The following is a 25,327-nucleotide window of genomic DNA, read 5'->3' as shown; positions in this document are numbered from 1 at the left end:
GCAATCACTACTTCAATAAGGGCAATCACAATAATTGGATTGCATGCAGTAATGATACCATTGAGATTCTTTATGTCTTGAACGGTACCATCATCTCATTCAAAATTTCCAAACATAATGGATTGTCTTGATAATGTTGAAGAATAGCAATCGTGCCATATGTCTTTTGATGATCCATGGATATTGTAATGTCCAAAATCAACTTCCATAATATAAGATGTGAGAAAATGACTCTTATAATGCAAAAGATTCATGCGAGTTGCAAATTACAAAGAATCAAGTAGCGGTCAACCTATCTCCTATTTTTGTTTGAAGAACTCAAGCAAAGTTCCACCCATGTGAGTGTTGGTTTGTGAATCTCCAAGAAGTGCATGTAGAAGATCTACCATAGATCTATTAATCCTTGCATCCAATAGGGCATACTTGATGTATTGCCACAATCTTTCCACCAAGTTGGTGGTGTCGACATTTCCATAATGAAATAGTCGTCCAAATTTAGGCCACCTCCTCCTCCATATACAATTGTGACCACACCACTCATTTATTACATACCACACGATATTGTTGTGTACTAAATACCACTCTAGAAGTTGACTATACTTTATCTCGAAGTCTTCTTCTGTGATGGTATGCATGAGATTACACATAGATGTGTAGTAAGCGTCGTCACACGGATCTCTTTTGGAATCTAAATTTAAGGTACACAATCCAATTTAAGCTCTTTATGAACGATTGAGGCATATAAAAGCATAAATGCATTGTTAAAGTAAACTCGGACTAGCTCGAGTTTACTTTTGCCATAATGCTGTGCCTGGCAAAGTAAACTTGGATTGGTTCGAGTTTACTTTTGCCCAATAGAAACCATAATGCTGTGCCTGGCAAAGTAAACTTGGATTGGTCCGAGTTTACTTTTCTGGGTGCATTGTAGTTTTGAACTAGAAAAGTAAACTTGGTCCGGTCCGAGTTTACTTTCATGGGTAGAGCATTGTGGTTTCTATCAAGCAAAGTAAACTTAAACTAGAAAAGTAAACTCAGACCACTCTGAGTTTACTTTATCAGGCACATCATGCAAGAATGGAAAACAACACACCACAACCTAGAGGAATATTGCTTCGTGCTTTTGGAATCATACCTGTGGAAGGAGATTCTCCATGGTTCTTTTTTGTTGGTCGAACCATCACTAGTAACCTTGTGTTCAATCATTATCTCTTTCAAGTATTTTTCCACATTTGCCTTATCTACAGTTAACACCCTTGCTTGTACCCTTTTTGGACTTGGCATTCAAGTTCTCCTCCATGGTTTGATCTCTTACAACCCCAAAGGCATTGATGACGTCCTTAATAAAAGAGGTGAACCTTATATACAGTTAACACCCTTGCTTGTACCCTTTTTGGACTTGGCATTCAAGTTCTCCTCCATGGTTTGATCTCTTACAACCCCAAAGGCATTGATGACGTGCTTAATAAAAGAGGCGAATATCCTATGCTTTCTAATATCAGTACACCATCTAGAGTTGATTTTTTTGACTGTCTCATTCACTCCTTGGTGATAATCATCTTCCACAATATAACGAGACAATGCCTCAATGCTTCCCCACTCTTTGCATGCAATCCTTAGATCTGGTGTGTTATTCAAGCAAAGATAATGTGCACCATCTTCTTTCATCCCCAAGCAAAGGTCATCCATCATTCTTCTCCATTTCTGTAAATCAAGATTACCTTTAGAATCATGATCTTTCAAGGTTTCTAATGTGACTTTCGCATCTCCTTGAATTGCTCTCATCATAAAGTTATGGCTTGCCTTGTCAAATGAATAGTATCTAGGAGACAAATATAACATTGGATTAGGTGAAACAATGTTACTTTGATTGGATTGAACAATGTTACTTTGAGTGGATTGAACATTAATACTTTGATTGGTATTGTGGAAGAGATTTTCCACGTCTGAATCATCACTTGATGAGGAGCAACTTCTATCACCACATCGGAGCACTCTTCAATATAGAAGTCGCTTTGGCCTTGATTAAACAAATCCGTTCTTCAAAGATTAAGATTGTATAAAGCTTCATTTTAAGAACACAATATATACCCCACATTGCCATTTCAATTTCAATCATGCTTACTTTATTTGAGAATCAATTCCTATGCAAATGATAACATACATGAATGAATGATAACATACATGAATGAAGAATATGCTGACCAATTTGAGAGAGAGAGAGAGAGAGAGAGAGAGAGAGAGAAGAAATCTCAATATGGTAATGTCAACACTAAGTGTTTGAAAAGTGTATTCTATGGACTGTGTAAAAATTTGATAGAAGATAATGGTCCAAGTTTACTTTTGAACCTAGTCTAATTTTTAAAATTATCTCTACTACTCTCACACTTTTCGTAGTTGAGTTATTATTATAAGCTTGAAAAAGGTCCCAAAGAATATTTATTGAACATACGATATATCATCCCTCATTAAAGACCATAACTTTTACTCGTGCACCATCACGATAATTATGTTGGTCCGAGTTTACTTTAGTTCCTAGCGATTGCGTTCCCACTATCCAGTGCCCAGCGACGATCGGTGTCCCTGATCCGAGTTTACTTTTGGTCGGAGTTTACTTTCATGGTGATCGGGGAGATCCGACGGCGCGCGATGCTAGATGTGATTGACCAACATTTCCAGCCATTGATTCCAACACTATAACCCCGTAGAGGAATACCAAGGGTGGGGTGAGTGGAAGAAAACTTCGTTGGAAGGTTGGAGGTAACACGTTGTGATGATTACCAATCCAAGGAGGAAAAACACAACACCAAAACACATGGGAAATGGGGAAAATGCGAAATGTACTAAATCTTAGAGGCACATTTTGCGAGGAAAAACAGACGGATCACACATTTTGTTGCCTTTATTGAGAACTCGGTTGGCACTAGACCTACTATCAAGGTTTGGTCAAAGCATGGGGGTATGTTAGAAAAACAGTCCCCTTGGGACTACACTACTGAGGCCACGATGGAGGCTTGCTTATTGCTAGGGTATCATAACTTGTGGGATCAGTCTTGTTTCTTGAGTGAGGATGAAAGATGAGAATTTCTTTGTAAAATCTTGAATGAGGTTAAAAAAGGGGTGATGGTATGCCAGATTTTGAAGAGTTAATATAAATAAATATTATTGGTCCAAAAAAAAGAAAATGAGAAATGTAAAGAATGAAAAGGGGCTGGCCTCTGTACCAACTTTAGAGATGCAAGTATGGAATTAGTTGGCGGGGTAGATTGGGAAAATCAATTATGTAGGAAAAGTATGGAATTAATTGGCGGGGTAGGTTGGGGAAATCGGAAAAAGTATAGACGACACAACTGCCTACCTACAACATTGAATGTGTGTGTGTATGTTTAGAGAGGGAGGGTGGAGTTAACGAAGAAAACATTTCGTCCACGTTGCACGATAGCAGCAGCAACAACTATAACATGCTGTGTTATTTAAGCGTGCCCTCTCGCAAATGGTCCTGTTGTAACGAGCTGATCTTGCTTGCAGCTGTGTCTCTGCTCTTTTGATCCCTGGTACCAAAAAATGGGCAACACGTCTTCCATGCTCACACAGTACGACATCGAAGATGTGCAGGAGCATTGCCGTGGATTGTGTAAGCACACACACACACACGCGCGCACACACACACACATAGGGCCGCCTTCTGTTTTTTTCTAAGTTTCTGATTCACAGACACGATTTTTTTTCTCTCTCTCTTAAGAGACTTAAAATTTTTTAAATATTATTTGTAATTATTTGGCTATGCAGTTTCCCAGCGGGAAATAGTGTCCTTGTACGAAAGATTTTGCCAGCTAGATCGCAACGGAAAAGGCTTCATTTCTGCAGAGGAGTTCTTATCTGTGCCTGAGTTTGCCGTAAATCCATTATCCCAGGTAAGCCTCAGTTTTAGCATTTTTCTTGGGACGGGCATATGCCCTCTTTTTTTTAATTTTTGGGTTGTGTGTGTGTGTCTGTGTGTTTCTTCTCTCTGGTAGTAGATTCTTCTGTAAGTCGATTGGTGATGCTGACCAAGGGTGGTTAGGAATGTCTGCGCAAGTGCAGTGTGAACACACTGAGTGGGATGTTGTTGCCTGTAGAGGGTGCCAGGTGCCTCAGGGGAGCGCCAGCCGGGGCTCGAACTCGGGTACTAGAGTAACTCCACTGCTGGGATACAATGCTGTCGGTGGAGCAGCATATGTCTTGTCTGCTAGGAGCATGGAAAACATTATGCACAGCCAATCGCATAATTTATAGCTTCAATTTTCAATGACTCTAAGAGTGGTAACAGCCCAGCCTGCCAATTAGCAGGAACCGGGTTTCATCCAGAGTTGTGACTATTAAGAGTCGTTAGTAAAAAGCAGCCACAATAGCTGGATACACCTAAAAACATCCATTATTTCTAGATTTTGTTGGTAGAACTGGGAATTGTGCACGCCCATAATAAAGAGTTTGACGGTTTTATTTGTTTGTCTGTGAATATTGTTATTAAGACACTAGCTTTTGCTTAGTCTCCTGGAATTTTTTCTGCCTTTTTTGTGATCAGAGGATGCTAATGATGCTGGATGGCTTGAATTTCAAAGATTTCGTGGCTCTCCTCTCGGTTTTTAGCGCCAAAGCAAGTCTCCGTCATAAAGTGGAGTGTAAGTATGCCAATCTCGTAAGACAAGAAGAGCCCTTGGGTTGTCAAAGCTCCTCTACACACATAATAATAGTATTATGTATGTGTGTATGCATGTGAATAGCTAAGATATAAAGTGTGTGTTTATGCAAAATATAAAAACATATTTTTTACATAAATGTACATACATAGACAGAAACTCAATACGAAGGGCTTTGTGTGAATATATGCTCTTATGTGTGTGTGTGTGTGTGTGTGTGTGTGGAGTGCGTGTATGAGAGCATATCTTGATACAGAGTTCTACACCCACTATTGGGCACTGATGACGTTAGTGGGGATGTCGTAGTATCTAGTCCATACTATGCATAATGGAGTTGATAGTTATATAGTATTGTGGGTTGACTACCATGAGTATATAACATGCACGTTCCTAAAAGGTGAATTTGGGCATGTTCCTGGATTCATCTAGGTATATATATACATAGGCATTTGAATATGTACGCACGTTCCTAAAAGGTGAATTTGGGCATGTTCCTGGATTCATCTAGGTATATAATTCAGCCGTATTAGCGGACATGCAGATTCGTCTGAGTTGCGGCGGCCAGTTGATATTATGCTTATTCTTTCTATCTTTAGCGGTGCATTTGTCCTTTTTTTTTTTTCCGAGAAAAGATCCTTTCATTAGTTATATAAAAACGCCCGTAGGGCTACAAAAGATCCTCTCTGCTCATAAGAAAACAGAGCAGAGAACAAAGCAAGGCAGCCAGGGAGACTCTCCCTACTGCTAAAAAGTACAAGTATCAGTACAAAGAACTGAGAGGCTATATCATACAATAGGAGGGGGGAAAAGCCAAACAGGTGGCCTGTATTGCCAACAGGGGACCCCGTGTGTAGGGTATAGAAGGGGCTGCTGTGCCAAGTGGTGTGAAAGGCATGGCGCCGCAAGATCGCCTCATCCGAGTCGCCCCGGATGCGGTCATACTGTCCTCTCGCAGGGTGTGGATCAACTCCTGCCAGATCCCCCGAATAGTCTCTGCTGGTGGCTCCAGTCTCCCCTGAAAGGCCCTGAAGCACTGGGCCCTCCAAGTGAACCATATGGTGAGGCTGCTGAGGAGCTCCCATCGTAGATCCCTCTACTGTGTCCAGCCGGCGGACGAGAAGTCCGGTGAAGGAACAAGGCGAGGCTGGCCCCTAATGAATCTGATGGCTTGGCTGTCCTGCTCCGTCTCATAGCCCATAGCAGGCCTTGACGAAGTCGACCAAGCAGCGGCACCCCACGTATACATACCCTCTGGAGAAAGGGAGGCCAGAATGCGCAGCATCCGCAACCAAATCTGTTGCGCCTGAGGGCAGTCCCATAGGCAATGTCTCTGTGTCTCCCTAGGGTGGCCGCATCGGACGCAGGTTGTCGGAAGACCGTTGTAGACAAGCCAGGTGCCAACTGCAGAGCCCTTGTGGGCGACCAGCCACTGGAAAGTCGAGATCCTGCGTGCCTGTCGACTAGCCCAGATCCTGGTCCAAAAATCATCCAGGAACTCCTGAGAGAGTCCCTGTAGTAGCCGCCAGTGCCGCGATGCAGCTGGAGAGACCATCCTCCTCGCCGTCAAAATGTCGCCCCAACCGAATAGTATACTGGAAAAAGGTGATCTTTGTGGCCTCAAGGGATGCATAAGGATCATGCCACTCGTACTCGCCTGGGTCCCACTGGAGCCGGGCCAAGGGGCGCGCTGCATATGCCCATATGCGCCAATCAGAGTCCACATCTGCAGGGTCTGGGTCAATATGCCACTTTCGAGAAGCGGCGGCCACCACCCGTATCCTCTGAAAGATGCACGCTGCAACCAAAGGCGACTCCACCTCCACTCTCTGAAGCCTGCCCTCATCCTGGATCTCTTAGTAGAGGCATCTGCCATCCTCAGTGCAAGCTCTTACAGCAATCAGGATCTCCAACTGAGTAAAGGCTCCCATCCACCGTGGGGCCACGGGCTCGAGAGGCGTGAACCACTCCTCTGTGAGTCACGAGTGCCTCCTGAATGTCATCCCTCATAATCAACCCCCCTCTGAAGTGACTCAGCCTCTCCACCTGGATCTCCTCTGGGAGACTGCAGAAGGCCTGCCAGTCTCCAAAACTACGTGCTGGGCCTGCCGCCAATGGTCCCTAGGCTAGACGAGGTCGAGAACCCAGCATATGACCCTGCTTTGTGCGAACCGATGGGCTCCAGATGAGCGGCTGTCTGGCCCGCTCCTCATCACAAGGAGGAGGTCTCTGAGGGAGCCCTGGTCTCAGCAACTCCCAAGCTCTCAGGATACTCAAGGCAAATCTGTCCTCCCATCCTCTACTGAGGCCTGTCCTCCTCATCTCTATGAAGATCCATCGTATCTCTGGTGCCCAAGTGCTCCCTGCTGGGGGAGCCCGAGCCTGCAGCCGCTGCGAAAGAAGCTCTTTCCAAGGCTCAGTGCCTGGAAGCAGCCCCCGAACAATAAGCTTCCCCAATAAGGCTCTACTCTGATCAACTGGATCTATAATGCCCAAGCCTCCCTGGGCCAACGGAAGTGTGATAACTGACCAAGCAACCTTTGCCCGGGCTGGCTGACCATCCCGCCCAGACCAAAGAAAGTTCCTGATAAGCCTCTGTACCTGGCTGGTACAAGAGCTCGAGAAGATCCAGCAAGACGTAATGTACCACATGGTCGCTAAAAGCACCTGATTTGCCACCACCACCCTCCCAGCCAAGGATAGCCGAGCTGTACTCCAATACAAAAGCTTCCTCCGAATGCTCAGAAGAAGCGGGGCAATCTGCTGCTCAGGTGACAAATCTAGTCCAATCTAGCATCCCAAATATCGCACTGCTGTGCCAGGAGGAATCCATCTAAAACCCGGGTCTGGGCTCCATGCCGGAGTGGGAGCGCTACTGATCCAAAAGGCCACTGTCTTGCGCCAATTGATCAATGCTCCCGAAGCTGCACTAAAAACCTGAAGTGACTGCTCGGCCTGCTGAAGATTGGCCTCCTGGCCATGCAAAAATAAACCCCTGTCATCAGCAAACTCAGCATCGAGCAGGTCCTCCCCCCGGACTGGAAGCTGGAGTCCTCTCAAACCAACCTCCTCTGCCGTTAGATACATGCTCATAGCCTCAGCAAAGAAGAGAAAAAGAAACGGGGCGAGAGGACACCCTTGACGGACTGATCTGGTCAACTCAAAACTCGACCCCCGTCCTCTTGCACTCAGCACTTGGCTACGAGCTCTGGAATATAGAGCCGCCACCCCTCGAATCCAACCTGGCTCAAAGCCCAGGCGAAGCATAGTGCCCTCTAAGAAACCACCCCAATCGACTCTATCGTATGCCTTCTGAAAATCGAGAAGCATCACGACCAAGTTCTCACCAAGAAATCTAGCTCGGACCGTCGCCTCCGAGAAGGTGAAAATGTTGTCAAGGATACTACGCTTCTTGACGAATCCTGTCTGGGTAGCATGAATCAACTCCCCCAGGAAGGGCTGGATCCTCAAACTCAAGGCCTTTGCTAAGACCTTGTAGATAGTATTGAGGATCGTAATAGGTCTCCAATGCCGAATATCATCTGATACTCCCTCCCCCTTGGGGATAAGAAAAATCAAGCCCTCTGAAAAGCTCTGTGGCATCACCCCAGTGTCCAAAACATATTGAAAGCCCCTGCAGAGGCCTGGTCCCAAAAGGTCCCAATACCGCATAAAAAAGGCAGGCGTCAATCCGTCCTCCCCTGGACAACTATGGCGCGGAAGGGCCCTCAAGGCCTCAGCATGCTCAACCTCTGAGAGAGGCTCACCCAGAACTGTACGCATACGATTTGTGACCCTCCTCTACACATGGGCCCACACAGTCTGTCTGCAAGCATCCCGAGCCTCAGTGGCTGGCTCCATTGCAAGCAGGTCTCTATAGAATCCAGTGGCAATGGCTCTGATCTCCTCGGGCTCAGTAGCTACCGATCCGTCCGGCCTCCCAAGCTGGCGGACTCCTGCTCGAGCATGGCGGGGCCCAGTAATCTCAAAAAACTCCCCAGTCACTCTATCACCAAGTTGCGTCCACTGAGAGGCCTGGCGGCGATAGTAAAACTCATGTCTCTGCTCCTCTGCCTCTCTAACCTCCTGGCGTGCCTGGCTCAGCTGGGACGCCATCCACTCACATGTAGGCTGTTGCTCTTGAAGGCACTGAAGCGAAGCAAGGCTACGTCTCAGCCGACGCTCCCGATCGCGAGCCTCTCCCAGCCGTGTCAAGGCTGCAGCGTGCAAAAAAGAGCTGAGCTCGATGAGTCCCTGGGCACACTGGCCTGCTGCATCTTGGTCAGAGCTCTGACTATCATGCCATATACTCTCAATGTTCTCAGCCAGACTAGGATCGGTAAGTACCCTCTCTGGGATCCTCAACTGCAAGCTGGTCTCCCGTGTCCTCTCCTCAAGTGTCAAAATAACTGGCGCATGGTCTGAAAAAGAGGTGCCAGCGAGAATGCCAACGGAGCCCCCTCGCTCCCCTAACCTATCGCCCACATAAAAGCGATCAATCTGTGATAGATTAGTCCCTCCCTGCCGGCGATCCGACCGAGAGAAACTAAGACTGTCCTGAGAGCGGGAGAAGGCCTCATGTTGCCATGCATCAGTGATCCTCAGTGTCATGCAAAATCGCTCCCAAGCTGCAAGCTCCGTACCGTGCACTGTAACATGACTGCCTACCACCCTATCGGCCGGGTCCTCAAGCATGTTGAAGTCCCCCCCGACACACCAATGTGCGGCCTTTGGCAATGCATCCGTAACCTGGGTCCAGAACTCTGCTCTGGCACTAGCATGGTTAGGCGCATAGACATTGAGCACGCCAAAGAGCTCATCATGCGTCCTCAGAATGACATACTGTGCTCTACCAGGCACAATGATCCCGCGATCCACAATGGCATGCCGCCATACATCCGCAATGACCATACATACTCCTCCCTGCCCACCCAAGGGGCCAAACCCTGCAGACCAAAAGGTGTCCCATCTACCAGGCATCACTGAACCATATCTCCGGATCCTGCTCTCACCCAAATGGTGCTCCTGCATCATCAAAATATCAATACTGTCCCAACCAGGCATCTCTGAAGCTCCTGCCTCAAGCAACCACGATAATGTATATAATGTGCACCGCCAAGGCCCTGTACATTCCATGAGATGATCCTCATGGATGACCTGTTGAGGTGGATGCTGTCTCAGTCGTACGGCGGGCCTTCGCAAGCGGCTTGGATGGAGAATAGTCCCCATTCGAGCGGCTACGAATCTGCCTACCCGATGTGCTGCAAGAATCTCGGATCAGGCGCCAGTGGCTGTCCCATGGCGACTGCCTCCTGCTCAGACAGAGCACCATCGTGTATGCATATATATCCAGGGTCCCGTGCTAAGTCTGCCACTATGCGAACGACCAAATGTCGAATCCCTGAGGCATCCACACTCCCGGGATCAATGAAAAAATGAGCCAACTCCCATAGTCGGCCTATCACATCTGTCACCTCCAGATCGCTCACATGGTGAGAAAACTCAACTGCCTGAGTCTTCAAAGTGCTAGAGCGAGCTCCAGAGTCCACTCCCGGTCGCATGGGCCACAGAGAGGGAATGAGAAGGCCACCGGCTGAATCAAGTGCCTCCTCCCCGCGGGCCGGAGGTATCACTACATGCACTCTGATGGGTGCTGGCTCATGGGGGCACTCTGCTTCCAAAAAGCCGTGTGAAGGAGTAATCAAAAGCCTCCGAGCGTTGTCTAGTGTCGAGACGACTCAGCCGACTGCGGATAGAGGATATCTGTGAAGCCCGAATCGGCATGGTAAGTCTCCTCTGCGGTGCTCGAGCAAGGTCGGTGCTTAGAGCCCTCCGGCCTGCAGGTGAACGCCAGGGGACTGCCAAGGCCTCCCGAGTAGCTGAGGCGAGAGGGGGGGGGGGGGGGGGGGAAGGAGCCGCTGCCGAAACCGGAGCGGGGACGGGAGGAGGCGAAGGTGGAAGCGAGGCGGAAGGCGGGGACGGGGGAGGTGGGGGTGGGGGTGGGGGTGGGGGTGGGGGTGGGGGTGGGGGTGAAGGAGGGGGTGCTAGCATCTCCTGGTCCTCAGTCGGCGCTGGGGTCTCCTCTTGGAGGGGAGCAAAGCTGTTCCTCACGGGAACCCAGTGATGCTGAGACTGTGGCTGCTGCTGCATCGGTCTCTGGGCGTGCTGCTGGGGCTGTCTCCCTCGACGGCGTCCCTGTCCAGGCTGCCACTCCGAGGTCTCTGTGGGCTGAGCAGGTGTCCCGGAGGCTGCCTGTTGAGCTGCATATGTGGGCGGGCCATCAGGGGCCTGCTGTTGCGGTACAGGTCGGGGTCTCCTGCGAGGGCAGGCCTTGGCCAGGTGGCCGACCTGTCTGCAAATAAAGCACTGGTTCGGGAGCCCCGAGAACTCCACTCTCTGATCAATCCATCCCCCCCCTATCCGAGGTAGCTGAATGACCTTCGGAAGGGAAGAGATGTCAGGAACCAAAACTCTGACCGAAGGTAGCCCAGCTGCTCTAGCCACCACTGAAGCTGCAGTGGGGCCAGTCTCGAGCATTGAGCCCACCAGTGCTCCTAGCCTCGAAAGGAGCGGAAGGTACTCGCGGCGGAGTCCAGGGAAGCAAACTGTAACATGGAAAAGGCGTTCTCCCTGCTCGGTCGCTGCTGGGTCAAAGCCATGCTGCCAAGGTCTGAAGAATGCCTGAGCGTCCCTGATGTCAAGGGGACTCATGGCTAGGACCTGGGCCACGCTCTGGGCAGTCTCGACTCGATCTGGTAGTGTCCACGGCCCAGTAGCTGAACGTCCAGGATCTTGTCCACATCTGCAAGAAGGCGGGCTTGGAGAAGATCCCGGATCTCCCCTCTACTGGGGCGAGTGCCAACTATAATCGCTGACATATTGGACCGCTTACAGGGCTCAACGGTCTTTAGTCGGATAGACTTGAAAAGCGGGTATCATCAGATACACATTAGACCCGAGGATGTGCACAAGACAGCATTTCGGACCACTTTTGGGCTATATGAGTTCTTAGTTATGCCCTTTGGTTTGCCAAATGCTCCTGCCACATTTAATAGGATGATGGACAGGATTTTTTGGCCTCATAGAGCGTTTGTGGACACATTCTTTGATGATATCATTGTGCATTCACACATAGAGGAGGAGCATAGGAAGCATTTGGCCATTGTGTTTGAAGAACTCCGGAAGCATTGGCTGGTCATTAATGGCAAGAAGAGTGAGTTATTCTTGGAAGAGATACACTTCTTGGGGCATATTGTGTCTAAGCATGGAGTCCGTATGGATCCTTCGAAAGTGGAAGCAATTCTCAATTGGCTAGATTTGAGGACCATCCATGATGTACGCAGCTTTTTGGGATTGTGTTCCTACTACAGGCGGTACATACGGTATTTTGCTGAGATTACTTCGCCCCTTCATGCCTTAACAAAGAAGGCAACTCCGTTTAGATGGGTTGATCAGGAAATTACAGCCTTTAAAAAGCTTAAAGAAAAGCTTACTTCGGATCCCGTATTGGTATTACCGGATCTCCGAAAGGCTTTTGTTGTCTAGTGTGATGCATGTGGAAACAACATTGGGGCAGTTCTCATGCAGGAAGGACATGTGATAGCCTGTGAGAGTCGTATATTGTAGAATGCCGAGAAGCATTTGCAGGTTTATGAGAAAGAGATGTTGGCTGTAATTCATGCTCTTTCTACATGGAAATACTATTTGCTTGGGGCTGATTTCACTGTGCAGACAGATCATCAGACCTTGTGTTATTTCCTCACGCAAACTAAACTTTCTGAGAAGCATATGCGATGGGCTAACTTTTTGTCTATGTTCCACTTTCAGATTGTTCATGTGGAAGGCAAAAAGAATGTTGTGGCAGATGCTTTGTCACGCAAGCCACAGGTCTCAGCAGTTTCACTTGCTTATCATCATGAGCTTGATGAGATGAAAGAGCAGTATGCCCATGATGAAGATTTTGGAAGGCTCTATGATCACATGTATGAGGGTCAGCGGCATGATCATTATACTCTCAGGGATGGTTTTTTGTTGATGCATGGTCGACTGTGTGTTACCAGGCAATTACGACTCAAGGTTATGATTGAAAGTCACGCTCCACCGTATGCAGGTCATAGAGGTATTGACGCCACAGTAAAAGCAGTTGAGACTTTCTTTTATTGGCCGACCTTGAGAAGAGATGTTGATGCTTTTGTTAGGCAATGCATCGTATGTCAGAAGGTGAAGTTTGACGGTCAAAAGACACCAGGGTTACTTCAGCCTTTACCTATTCCAGATAGACCATGGGAGAGCATTGCCATGGATTTTATGTTTGATCTTCCATGGACACAAACGGGGAATGATGGCATTTGGACTATCATATGCAGGTTCAGTAAGCAGGCTCATTTCATTCCCATGCGTAAGACGATCAAAGTTGATCATATGGTGAAATTGTTCATGGCGAACATCTTCAAGTATCATGGCTTGCCTTCGTCTATCATCAGTGACCGTGATCCACGGATGACGAGTTTATTCTGGAGAGGGTTGTTTGACAACATGGGTACAACTCTCAAGTTTTCATCTTCGTTTCATCGTCAATCCAAAGAGGCTAATTCTACAGTGTTAGATCTTCTTAAGTGTTACGTGTCAGAGCACAACTAACAATGGGAAAAGTATCTTCCTTTGGTGGAGTTTGCTTATAACAACACCGTCCATACCTCGACAGGCAAGGTGCCTTTTGAGATTGTGAAAGGAGGGAAGAAGATACCACCTATTTTGCACACAAAGGATAAGATCTTTGCGGCTGATTAGTATGTGGAGAACATGGATGAAGCTTATCGGAGAGTTAAGTTGGCACTCCAGAAAACTCAGCAAAAGCAAAAGAAAGCAGCAGACCGTCACAGACGTGCATTAGAGTTTGCATTGGGTGATTGGGTTCTTTTGCGATTTGAAAAAGCTAGGCTCAAGAAAATGAAGGGTAAAGAGCGCTTATTCCCTAAGTTGAGCATGCGCTATAATGGACCTTTTTAGGTATTGGAAAAGGTTGGTGAGGTGGCCTATCGCTTGAAGCTACCTGATCACTGGAGGATTCACAATGCATTTCATGTTAGTCTACTTAGACCTTTCCATGGGGATGTGCCTGAGGATGTATCAGATGAGGTTCAGCCGGAAGTTGAGGAACTTGATGAGGTTCTTATTCCTGAGATACTGGCACATAAGGAACGAAAGGTACGACGTAAAGTTTCCCGTCGTTATCTTGTGAAATTCAAGAACTATTCACCGATGGATGCGAAGTGGATGGAGGAAGGTGACTTAGCAGATTCACCTCAGGTTTTGTAGCTTTATCTCGATGCCTTTGAGTTGGAGCCGACTCTTGTTACGGCTCATTCAGGTTCAGCAGAGCATGAGTCAGGAGCACTGCCTGATGCTCAAGAGGGGGGTAGCACCTCCACTCCGTTGATACGGACAGGCTCAGATGACATCTAGAGGTCGCTTGGTGCAGCTTTTGTCTCACCCGAAGGTACTGATGGCTGAAAGTATGTTTATGGGACTTATATGATATATGTGTACTAGTCACATTGGATGTTGTGGTTGTGTATGGTTCACAATGGTATACAACTTGGACTACTACTACACCATTGGTTTGCAGTGAATGTTGTTACATATGCATGGCTTAGAGAGATTGGGACGTTGATCTTGCCATATTGTACTTTTCACTGTGGATATTTTGCTATATCACCAGATTGCAATCGAGGACGCTTGCCATTTTTCAAGAGGGGGGTATGTCATGACCTTGTGAAAGTGGAACAGCATAAGTGTGAGCCTGGTGGTTGGTGAGCAAGATAAATTTTTTAAAGATGCATACTTGGGTGTCCGGACAAAAGTAATATGTGTGGACAACCCCAAGTGTGAAGGGGGGACCAAGGTATTAAATTTTATAAGGTTTATAAACCTTGGGTGGCCCTTAGTTTTTAAAAACTTTAAGGGAGGGCCACTAGGATAATTATGGAGGGGGGCTACTCTACTTTTAGAGTACACGCCTCCCTCTCCATCTCTCTCTCTCTCTTGCTTTTTGAGGAGTCGTCGATTGGCTGCGTGGAGAACAGGGTGGAACTAGTCGCTTGCAGGTAGCCGTACACACAAGTGGTACAGGTACAGTTCTGTACGGACAGCTGGCGCATCACAGTCGTACACGAGTGCTGTAGGTACTATCTGGTTGCGCTGCGTGGAGAGAGACTGGCCGGCGCATCACACATGCGGGTACATCTGTCCTGCTGTGCAGGCAGCGCATCAGTCACGTGTGCTGCAGGTGCTGACCTGTACGGACAAGTACAGGCGGGTACTGACAGTCCTGTCCAGCAGGTACAGGCGGGTATTGACAGTCCTGTCCAGCAGGTACAGGCGGGTACTGACAGTCTTGTACAGCTGGTACAGGCGGCGCATCACAAGGGTACAGGCGGCAAGTGCATACGGGTATAGACAGGTTCCGTCCGGTTGCTGCTGACTGGTTGACGTAGGCAGCTGCAGGTACAGTTCTGAGGTGGTTGCTGGGAGAATAGAAACAGACAGGTACACACGTGTGCTGCAAGTACAAACCTGTACGGACAAGTGCACACGTGTGCTGCAGAGTTGCTGACACAGGCGGTTGCAAGTACATGCTGGTACGATCAATCCCTCCGGTGCAGAACTGTGCATAACAGTTAGTAAACTCTGAACATATCTTTCTCTCTTTCTTTCCACTGGCTTATGTCTGCTACAGAGTTGTTTCTTCTGGCCCTTTGTGAGAGGAGGGGTATGGCAGTTTGAAGGGTGGAAACAGAGTTGGACAGTGGATTTGTACTTGGGCTGAGTTTGAAGCCATGAACATGGAACAGCCAGATGCGTGCTCAAGGCTGCCCTGTTGTATTGTCTTGGTTGATTAGAGGAGACTACAGTGTGTTGCTTTTGTGGGACACAGATCTGTATGTGAATCCTCTATGCTAAGAGGTCTTGAGGGTTGCCAGATTGGACATGGAGGTTTACTTTCCTTGATTGGCTTTGTTGTACTCAGTTAAACTTTCCATGGAATTTGAATAAAGAAATACCGAAAGGGGCGCCAAGCTTTGGGGCCAACAGGTGTCGTTTTCCTTTTTGTTCTGGAGCATTCTAGCTCTTGTTCACTTGTTATTTGTCTGGACTACAATTGGATAGGTGATTGCTAGTCTACCGCACTTTGGTTGTCTACCAGAGGCTGGTAGGTCAAAAGAATCTTGGAGTGAAAGGTAAAGAGACCTCCTAGAAAAAGCAAAGCATATGATCTCCTCATGGCAGAAAATCAGCTGATTTCATGCATGGTAGATCGTCCACAAAGCCCAATATCTAGTCTAGGAAAGGAAAATTGCGTAATCTGGCAAAGGTGAAGAAAGGCGCCTGAACAGCCAGAAGATTTTCTTAAAGTATTTGAGAAATCGCACTCTTAAGTGTCCTGATAGTCTGTACAGGAGAGCACGAGAAGAAGGGCATCCCCATAACAAATGAATAACTATCTCTTGGCGATGAGAACCCCTCTTGCAAGAGGGAGGTGCAATGTTTCTCTTAGCTAAGAAGGTGTCAACTGGGAGTGCACCCACAATGCATCTCTAAGAAAAGTCGTTCGAGAGGTAATTTGCTCTCCCGAAATGTTGTCAAAGAGGCCTTCCACTAGCGAAGAGGTTTGTTTACATGCCACAAACGATTTGTATGTCTTTTTCCAAGTGGAGGGAGTAGAATTTTATAAGCTCTAGCTGGTGAGGTGATGAAAAGAGAAAGGAGAGTAACCTGGAAGATGCCTATCAAAGTTGTAGTTTTTCAATCTTTCCTCCTCAATTAATTGGAGGCATTGGTTAAAAATCTTGCAATATAGAAATTACTTCATGTCATATATGCTTGTGATGCATACCTAGATTTTATCTTCTGACAACCTGTGGAAAGGGAAATATATTGCCTTGATAATCAACAATGTCATCAACTATAAGCGTATGCCAAAGTTGGAGAGGAGTATACTTTTTTGGATTGTAGTGCAGCGAATGAGTGTTGAAAAGCCATGCCCCAATGAATACTTTCTTTTCGCAAAGAGTTGCCTCTTCCTGGAGGTCTGCCCGATCAAGAAAGATGACAAAGGAGCATTTGCTAGTCATGTACGAGCATGGTGGAATAAGGGCAGGTCACAATCTGGTCTTCAAATCTTCCAAATATGACATCTTGGGCATGTTCCTAGATTCATCTCTCTCTCTCTCTCTCTCTCTCTCTCTCTATATATATATATATATATATATATATATATATATATATATATATATATATATATATATATATATATATATATACACACACACACACACACGACATCTTGGTGGGAAACTATCCAATCCCTAAAAGCCTTTGTTTTCATTGTCGCAATCAATGTGCCAACATCAAAGTCCAAGGTTGCTTTTGGTGAAAGAATTCATAGCGAATATTGAGTATATTCAGATCTCCATGCATTTTGGGAGTGCATACAAGTTCTTTTTTGAGTAATCTGACAGCCTTTCTATTTGGTTTTGTTCGCCATAAACATTCCAAAGCTTTGTACATAAACATGTCAATATTCATATTTGACCGAGGCACAAGAGGCAAGTGGAATTGAACATAGGCCATGATGATGGATTGGATAATACTCAGCCGTACTTGCAATGGCCATGTCGATAGTTTCCAATATTCAATCTTGTGATTCAGCTTATTGAGCATCCCATCTCTCCTTAGTGTTTCCTATCCATGGAGCAAGGAAGAAGCAGATCAGTAGTTTAGCTAGCATATTCAGCACATAGTTCATCATTCCTACCTCCTACATAGAGGGAAGCTGGCATCGAAGGGTGGACCTCAGCATTGGAGCAAGGAACAGTCCTCATCATCAGCATTCAGCCTACCTCTCATCCTGAGAAGGATCTTCATCTAGGACAGCATCATAGATCTATTTAGATCTCATTGTAACCCATTCATCTAATATAGCTGCATTGCATTGCATTGCATTGACACTAATTGTCTATCTTGTAAGCATCATTAAGTGAAGTTTAGCTTAGCCTAAGGTTGTGATTGCTACGATCAATCTCCTGCATGTCACAATACATATATACATATACCTATATCTATATGTATATGGATATGTCAGCGTCACCACGAAACCTGGAGTTTCAACCCGAAACGTTTCACCTCGAGACAAGTAGGATTGAAATGCCGGACCGAAATGCCTATATGTATATATAATCAAGAGATATAAGTACTAGGAAAAAAAAAGATTAGCTGTTTCAATTGCACGTTTCAGTGTAAATTTGAAACGTTTCAGTCGTTTCAGATGTTTCACGTATCAAGGCTGCTGTGGCCATGGGATACGTATATGTATAATACACACACACACACGCACACACACACATATGGAGAGAGAGAGAGTTATATTAAATGTCTATATTGATACCAAGTTCTACACCCACTATTGGGCACTGATGACGTTACTGGGGATGATGTAGAATCTAGTCCATACTATGCATAATGGAGTTGATGGTTATAGTGTCTTGTGGATGGACTACCATGAGGTTATAACTTGCACATTCTTATGAGGTGAATTTGGGCTTGTTCCTAGATTCATATAGGTATATATTATATTAGACGTCTTCAAAAGACCTAGTGGGTAAGAGTGATACGATAGTGTCCATGTAATCTCATCATGGTACAAAAGAAAACAAAGACGAGAGAGAGAGAGAGAGAGAGAGAGAGAGAGAGTTATATTAACGTCTACGGAAGGTCTAAATGTTTGAGACCATAAGTAATACAATGGTACCATGGATATACTGAGCCATGGAAGAATGGAAATAAAATGAAAAGAATGGAAAAGCACCAATGTGTGTATATATCCAGATAGCAGATGATTATCCCTTAGCCAGTACCAATCTCAGGGCAGAAAAAAGAGGGTTAGCCCTCTACGATGGGAGCATGTCATGTCGGTAGAGAACCTCCCGGATTTGTCTGTGTGGTGTAGGGTCTTGATGCTCTAGGTTGGGGGCGTCACCTCGTAGAATGGATCGAGTTGTTGTGCTAAGAACTTCTTTGGGGTGCGGAGTCATAGCGCTGTGGGTGGTGGGTTGTGACGTTGGAGTAGAGGCATTGGTATGGGTGTGGAATCTGATATAAATGTGCCACAAAGAAATATTTGATGGCTCCATGGAGGTGTCCTATAAGCGTATGCCAAAGTTGGAGAGGAGTATACTTTTTTGGATTGTAGTGCAGCGAATGAGTGTTGAAAAGCCATGCCCCAATGAATACTTTCTTTTCGCAAAGAGTTGCCTCTTCCTGGAGGTCTGCCCGATCAAGAAAGATGACAAAGGAGCATTTGCTAGTCATGTACGAGCATGGTGGAATAAGGGCAGGTCACAATCTGGTCTTCAAATCTTCCAAATATGACACCCTCAAGTATTTAAAGAAGCAAGCACCCTCTTGGTGGATCATAGAACACTCGAGAAGAACCTTGGAGAAAGAAGTTGTGAAGACTCATCTTCATCATCATCCCCGCCAACTAACCTCTCCACCACAACAGGCGGCCATCACCCCTTCAACCCCCAACGTTGTGCCATCCTACGCCCCTATTTGGAGTACTCAGTCGACTGTGCGCCACCTGTACCTGCAGCGCCTTCATCCGCCACCTTGTTCAGTTATGTGCGTCGGCTGTACCCTACTGCGCCGACACTTGCAGCAGGACCACCTCTGTTCAGCAGCACCATTGTCATCTACAGCAGGACCGCCTCCTCACCCTTTTGTTTGGCTGTGCTGATTGCTCCTGTACAAACCCTATACCTCGCTTGTGTGCCTACTGTCCAGTCAGCAAACAGCCCTCTGGCTCCGCTGCCCTTGTGCCACTTGTAGCCAGTTTTGCTACTACCTTACATCGCCGCCAAAACACCACCATATCTACCGCCTGCCGGCCTGAAAAGTCTGCACCGCCAGCTCTTTGCTCTGTGTACAGTCAAGAGCCACCATCTTAATTTTGTGTGCTGCTTGTGCTCTATTCTCTGCCCTAAAAAGCATCACAGCTGCTGCCCCTATCTACAGCATCTATCCCTCAAAGTATTCCGTTTGAGCAACATCAACCTCTCTAAACCTCCAAGGAGGAGGGAAGTTACCTTGTGGAGACACCACCTAGTTGTGGATACTTTTGAGATTGTCCTTGTCCGGATTGGATTGAGAACAAAGAGCTATTTGTGGATACTTGGATTCGTTGAATTTTGGTACTAGCCCGGTGTAAGTCTCTTGTGGGTCATTCTTGTGGTGAGCTCGGCAGCAGCTATCTTGTGCCTTGACATCCACCTCGGCCCGATCTCCACATAGACACTTTGTTTGATATTGTATTCATTTGTTGTATTGGTCCTTGCTTGGAAAGTGGATCGTTCTTGAAATAAATTCTTGAAGAGGGGGCAGGGCTTGTTCCCCGCTCAGTGTGGTGTACCGTGTGAATCCCTTATTCCCATCTTTCTCTCCCCCTTCTCTCTCTCTATATCTTTATCTCTCGTACACATGGTTGCATCTGTCACGGCACGCTCCGTTGGGCTTACAGTGGTATCAGAGCAGGATTTCACTTGAAGAAATCTTTTCTGGAGTGACAGAGCCATGTCGAGAGTTGAGGGAGACCAAGGACCTCAAGAAGGAAACAACTTTGAAGACAACCCAGGACATCCAGAAGAGATCCAAGGCCGCCATTCTGTCTCTCATGAGACCGCAATCATGACATTAGACGAATATCGAGAATTTCAAAAGTTCAAAAGGTATCTTCAAGATGAAGAGTTCTTAACTTGGAGGGCCAAGAAGGAACAAGACTACAGAATAGCCCAGATGTTCGAAGACTTTATCAAAGACCAGACCACCGAAGCTGAAGGTGTGGAAGCCGCCAAAGCTTACCTATGAGGTAAATGTTAGCACATTCATCCCCAGTTTTTGCTCATTTATGGTGCCCATTTTGTCCCTTTTGTATGGCCCTTGATTGTGGGTTGGCCACCCCTTTTTTCTGTATTTTTTGGGATTTTTCCTAGCCTTTTTGGCATTTTCCCAATCGGCGAGTTTATTAGCTCCAGTCGGCCAATTTTAGCTGCCCCAGTCGGCCAGCTCACCTCAACTATAAATAGGAGCTACTGGCCTCTCATTATTCATTCAATCTGGTACATATTTGCTCCCTCACTTATGAGACTCGTAGTGTCTCTTGCTTGGGACCGTGTTTTGGATCTTTGGGATTGGCTTGTTACACCGGCCAATGCCACCCCTCCCACCCTTGCTTTCGGTGGTGCGACTTAGGCACAAATTGATATTTGGCAGTCGAATGATCGACGCGTTTTGTCCTTTCTGATGTTGAACAGTCAGGATTCTGTTCTCTCTCATGTGCGCACAACAGATGTTGCACATGAAGTTTGGAAGGCTTTTGTAGATCTCTATGAGATTAAGTCTCCGAGTCGGATTTGGGCGTTGGAAAAGCAACTCATGAACTTGTCAGTTTTTGCCTTTCCATCTTTATTTGCTTTCATCTCCTAGATGAAAGATCTCCGGGACGAGCTTGCTGTTTGTGGCAAGGACATCTCTACTGAGGACATGGCTATTCGGCTTCTCTCCAAGCTTCCCGAGAGGTTTGATGCATACTTTCAGTCTCTTGTTCCCGTTACTTGGGAGGAAGTTCTCCCCTCCGTTATGTAGATTGAGTCTTGCTTTGAGGAGCGGACTAGCACCTCTGGTGGCCCTGATGGAGCTTTGGCAGCGCGAGATAAAGGGAAAAGGGGGTTCTGACAAGAACTCCAAGGATTTCGACAAGGATAAAAGACAACAACAAATCTTCAAAGAATAAGGACATTGAATGTCATTATTGTGGCAAGAAGGGTCACAAGTCACCCCAATGTCACAACAAGCAGCGTGATGAAGCAGCAAAGAACTCTTCCTCTACGGCGGTGTCTCAACCCAAGAAGGACGATGGCATCTTTCTCTTAGCAGATACTCGGCGTATACTTACTCTTGTGACTTTTTAGTCACGGTCTTGGATTGTTGATAGCGGTGCTGTTGCTTATATGACACCCCATCGAGATTGGTTCGAGGACTTCACTGCCAGGTCTGGCGAGATCACTCTGGGTGATTCTTCTTCCGTGCCCATGCATGGACATGGCATTATACCCATCTTCCGCTTTTCCGAGGACAAGAGATACTTCTCTGATGTTTTGTATATTCTAGATTTGGCTTTTAATCTTTTGTTAGTGAGTGCTCTTACAGCTCAGGTGCGGAGGTGATGTTTTCTCGTTATGAGATTACCATTCGTGATGATAAGGCGACTGGTAGCATCTTGGCTGGTAGCATCTTGGCTCAGGGAGTCCAAGATAGTGGTCTCTACAAGTTGACCGCTTTGCTTTCTTCTGGTGCTTCTTTTGCTCTTTGGCATGCTCGGTTTTGGTGGATGATTTTACCAGATATACTTGGGTTTTCTTTCTGAAGACCAAGGATGAGACTTTTCAGCACTTTTGTGATTGGAGAGCTGAGGTGGAAAAAGGGACCGGTCCTCGGTCAAGGCTCTCAGGATTGATAGAGGGGGTGAGTTCACATCCTAGGAGTTTAAGCAATATTGGAAGACCCATGGCATTTGGAGACCGCTTTGTTTAGGACTGAAAGAAGACTCCCAGAGCTTCCGCATGTTACAAAAGTATTGCTATGGACTTCATCTTTGGATTGCCAAAGTTAGGATTTGGGAATGATGGAATATGAACTATTATTGACAGGTTTGGTAAGCAAGCCCACTTCATTCTAGTGAAGAAGACTATCCGTGCAGATAATAGAGCAAGATTGTTTATTTAGCAGATCTTCAAGCATCATGGATTATCCAAATCCATTGTAGGGGATCGAGATCCTTGGACCACCAGTTTCTTTTGGAGAGCACTTTTTGACAACATGGGGACAGTTTTTCCTCGGCTTATCATCCTCAAACAGATGAGCAAAGTGAGATTGCCAACCTCACTATATTGGATATGCCAAAGTGTTATGCTCTCGAAGCGAAGGATCAATGGGAGAAGTACTTGCCATTGGTTGAGTTTGCCTATAACAACACTGTTCACTCTTCGACAAGCAAAGCTCCTTTTGAGATTATCTATGGCAAACCGTTATTGTTGCCTATTTTGAAGACCAAGGAAGAGATCTTCCATGTGGACGAGTTCGTTCGAGATTTGGATACGGCCTTTGCACAGGTTCGGAAGGCTATTGAGACATCTCAAGCCAAGCAAAAGAAAGCTGCAGACAAGCATAGAAGGAAGGTCACTTTTAAAGAAGGGGATTGGGTGTTATTGTGATTTGAAAAAGCAAGACTTAGAAAGTCAAAAGCTAAGGAGCTCAAGGAACCTAAGCTTGCCTCCAGGTATTATGGATCTTTTCAGGTTACCAAGAAGATCAACAATGTATGTTATTGTTTGGACCTTCCAGATCATTGGAGGATACATAATGCCTTCCATGTCAGTTTATTGAAGCCATATACAGGACTACCTCCCCAGAGGAGCTTGTATTGGAGGATCCACCAGAAGTGGAAGAACAAGAAGAAATCTTACAGTTGGAACAGATTGTATTTCATTTCGTGAGAAAAAGAGGAAGGACAGTGGTCAAGAAATTCCTCTTCAAGTTTAAGAACTATTCGCCTATGGATGCGAAATGGATGCCAAAAGAGTACATGAAGGACTACCTAGATATTCTTCGAGTATATGAGGAAGTAGTTGGTCCATATGTATTTGAAGTACAGGCTTGATGCATCCTGAGATCAAGACAGATTTAAGAGGGAGGGATTGTAGCCCTAGCCCTCTTCATTGTATATATGTTTATTCTGAAATGGAATTGATCATTATCTTGCTTAGGTAATGATTTTGATTGGACATGCTCTAGTTTGGATGGCAACGATGCCAGAAGGCCCAAGGAGCAACATTTGTATATAGGAGGCAACGATGGCAGAAGACCCATTGGACGGTAACGATGCCATATACATTGGACTTCGCAGCCGGGCGGTCATTGCGACCAGATGGCCCAAATGACTGTATTGGATTTCGTAGTCCCGCGGTCATTGTGACCAGATGGCCCAGATGACTGTATTGGATTTCGTAGTCCGGCGGTCATGTGACCAGATGGCCCAGATGATTGTATTGGATTTCGCAGTCAGGCGGTCATTGCGACCAGATGGCCCATATGACTATTTATGACTCTTGGGCGGTCCTAGAGACCAGATGGCCTTGAGGGGAAGTCTGAGCGGTCCTAGTGACCAGATGGCTCAGCACAGTTTCAATGAAACCAGATAAGACAATTCATGAACAAGAGGATCATTATTTGTGCATTGCATACTGATGTATGTCTAAATTTCTTTGACTTTGTGTGCTGTTTTTGATGCGTGGACAATGCTTGGATTTATGGCATGTCATAGTCCACTAGGCTCCAGACTACCTGGCCAGTACTTGGAATACCCAGTAGACGCGAATGATGCATACTTGTTTGTTGACTAGCTTGTGTCTAGTTTTTGTAGAAGGTGAGAGTGCATTTATTTTCTGACCCTTGCTACAGGCTATGAAGACCATGTACCATAAAAAACAAGGACATCCGTCAAAGAAAGGCATAAAGATGTTGCCAGAGGAGAAGAAGGCACCACATAAATGAGGAAAGACCAGATGCACAAGAGCACTAGATGGGGCTAGTACCATATCTATGCCACAATTGAGGACAATTGTGATATAAGAGGGAGGGAATGTAACTGTTTGGTCCTCCATGCTCTTTTCACATGATAGAACTCATGCTTGGACACATGGACATGATGATGGACATATGGAAATAGGGTTCCTAAGTTTGAATTGGAAAAAGCACTTGCTTGGGTCAAAAAGCAGGAAAAAGTAAAAGTCAATCTTTGTCGACCAAAAAGCCGAGGGCACCGTTGGAAAGAGCTCGTCGAACTGAGTCAAAAAGCTATAAGCCACTTTTTCAAAAAGCAGCTCCAGGGCCAAAAGCAAGGCCCTGAAGTTAAAATCAAGAACTTTGACTATTATTAAAACAAAAGCAAAAGCAATTGAATAAAACAAAAGCCAAGTGCTAAAAACAAAAGCAAAGCATGGTAAAAGCAAGCATCCCCTCAAGTATTTAAAGAACCAAGCACCCTCTTGGTGGATCATAGAAGACTCCAGAAGAACCTTGGAGAAAGAAGTTGTGAAGATTCTTCATCATCATCCTCGCCAACTAACCTCTCCACCACAACCGGCGGCCATCACCCCTTCAACCCCCGACGTTGTGCCATCCTACGCCCCTATCGTATTTGGAGTCGCCAACTCGCCACCTGCAGCAGTACCTTCTCTGTTCAGCAGCACCACTGTCATCTACAGCAGCGCCGCCTCCTCACCCTTTTGTTTGGCTGCGCTCATTGCTCTTGTACAAACCCTATACCTCGCTTGTGTGCCTGCTGTCCAGCCAGCAAACAGTCCTCTGGCTGCGCTGCCCTTCTGGCACTTGTAGCCAGTTCTGCTACTACCTTACATCGCCGCCAAAACACCACCATATCTGCCACCTGCTGACCTGAAAAGTCTGCACCGCCAGCTCTCTGCTCTGTGTACAGTCAGGAGCCACCATCTTAATTTTGTGCATTGCCTGTGCTCTAT

At 46.3% G+C, this 25,327-nt stretch overlaps 1 protein-coding gene across 2 annotated transcripts in view; it reads left to right on the top strand.

The window, feature by feature from the left end:
* Positions 1-3,314: 3,314 nt before the first annotated feature.
* LOC147603122 (uncharacterized) overlaps positions 3,315-25,327 on the top strand; it is a 49,172-nt gene continuing 27,159 nt past the window's right edge. Inside the window, exons 1-3 of one of the 2 annotated variants that reach the window (XM_086797173.1) lie at positions 3,315-3,631; positions 3,787-3,911; positions 4,562-4,658. In XM_086797173.1, coding sequence (XP_086653299.1) covers positions 3,562-3,631; positions 3,787-3,911; positions 4,562-4,658 — 292 coding nt within the window. In that variant the 5' untranslated portion in view covers positions 3,315-3,561. The remainder of the gene's footprint in view (positions 3,632-3,786; positions 3,912-4,561; positions 4,659-25,327) is intronic. The other variant, XM_086797172.1, reaches the window with a different exon arrangement.

The sequence above is a fragment of the Cibotium barometz genome, chromosome 65 (genome assembly GCF_041138505.1).
Source record: "Cibotium barometz isolate CiBa-2024 chromosome 65, ASM4113850v1, whole genome shotgun sequence".
Taxonomy (NCBI): domain Eukaryota; kingdom Viridiplantae; phylum Streptophyta; class Polypodiopsida; order Cyatheales; family Cibotiaceae; genus Cibotium; species Cibotium barometz.
Note: the sequence above shows the minus strand (reverse complement) of the source record. Positions and strands in the feature narration are given on the sequence as shown.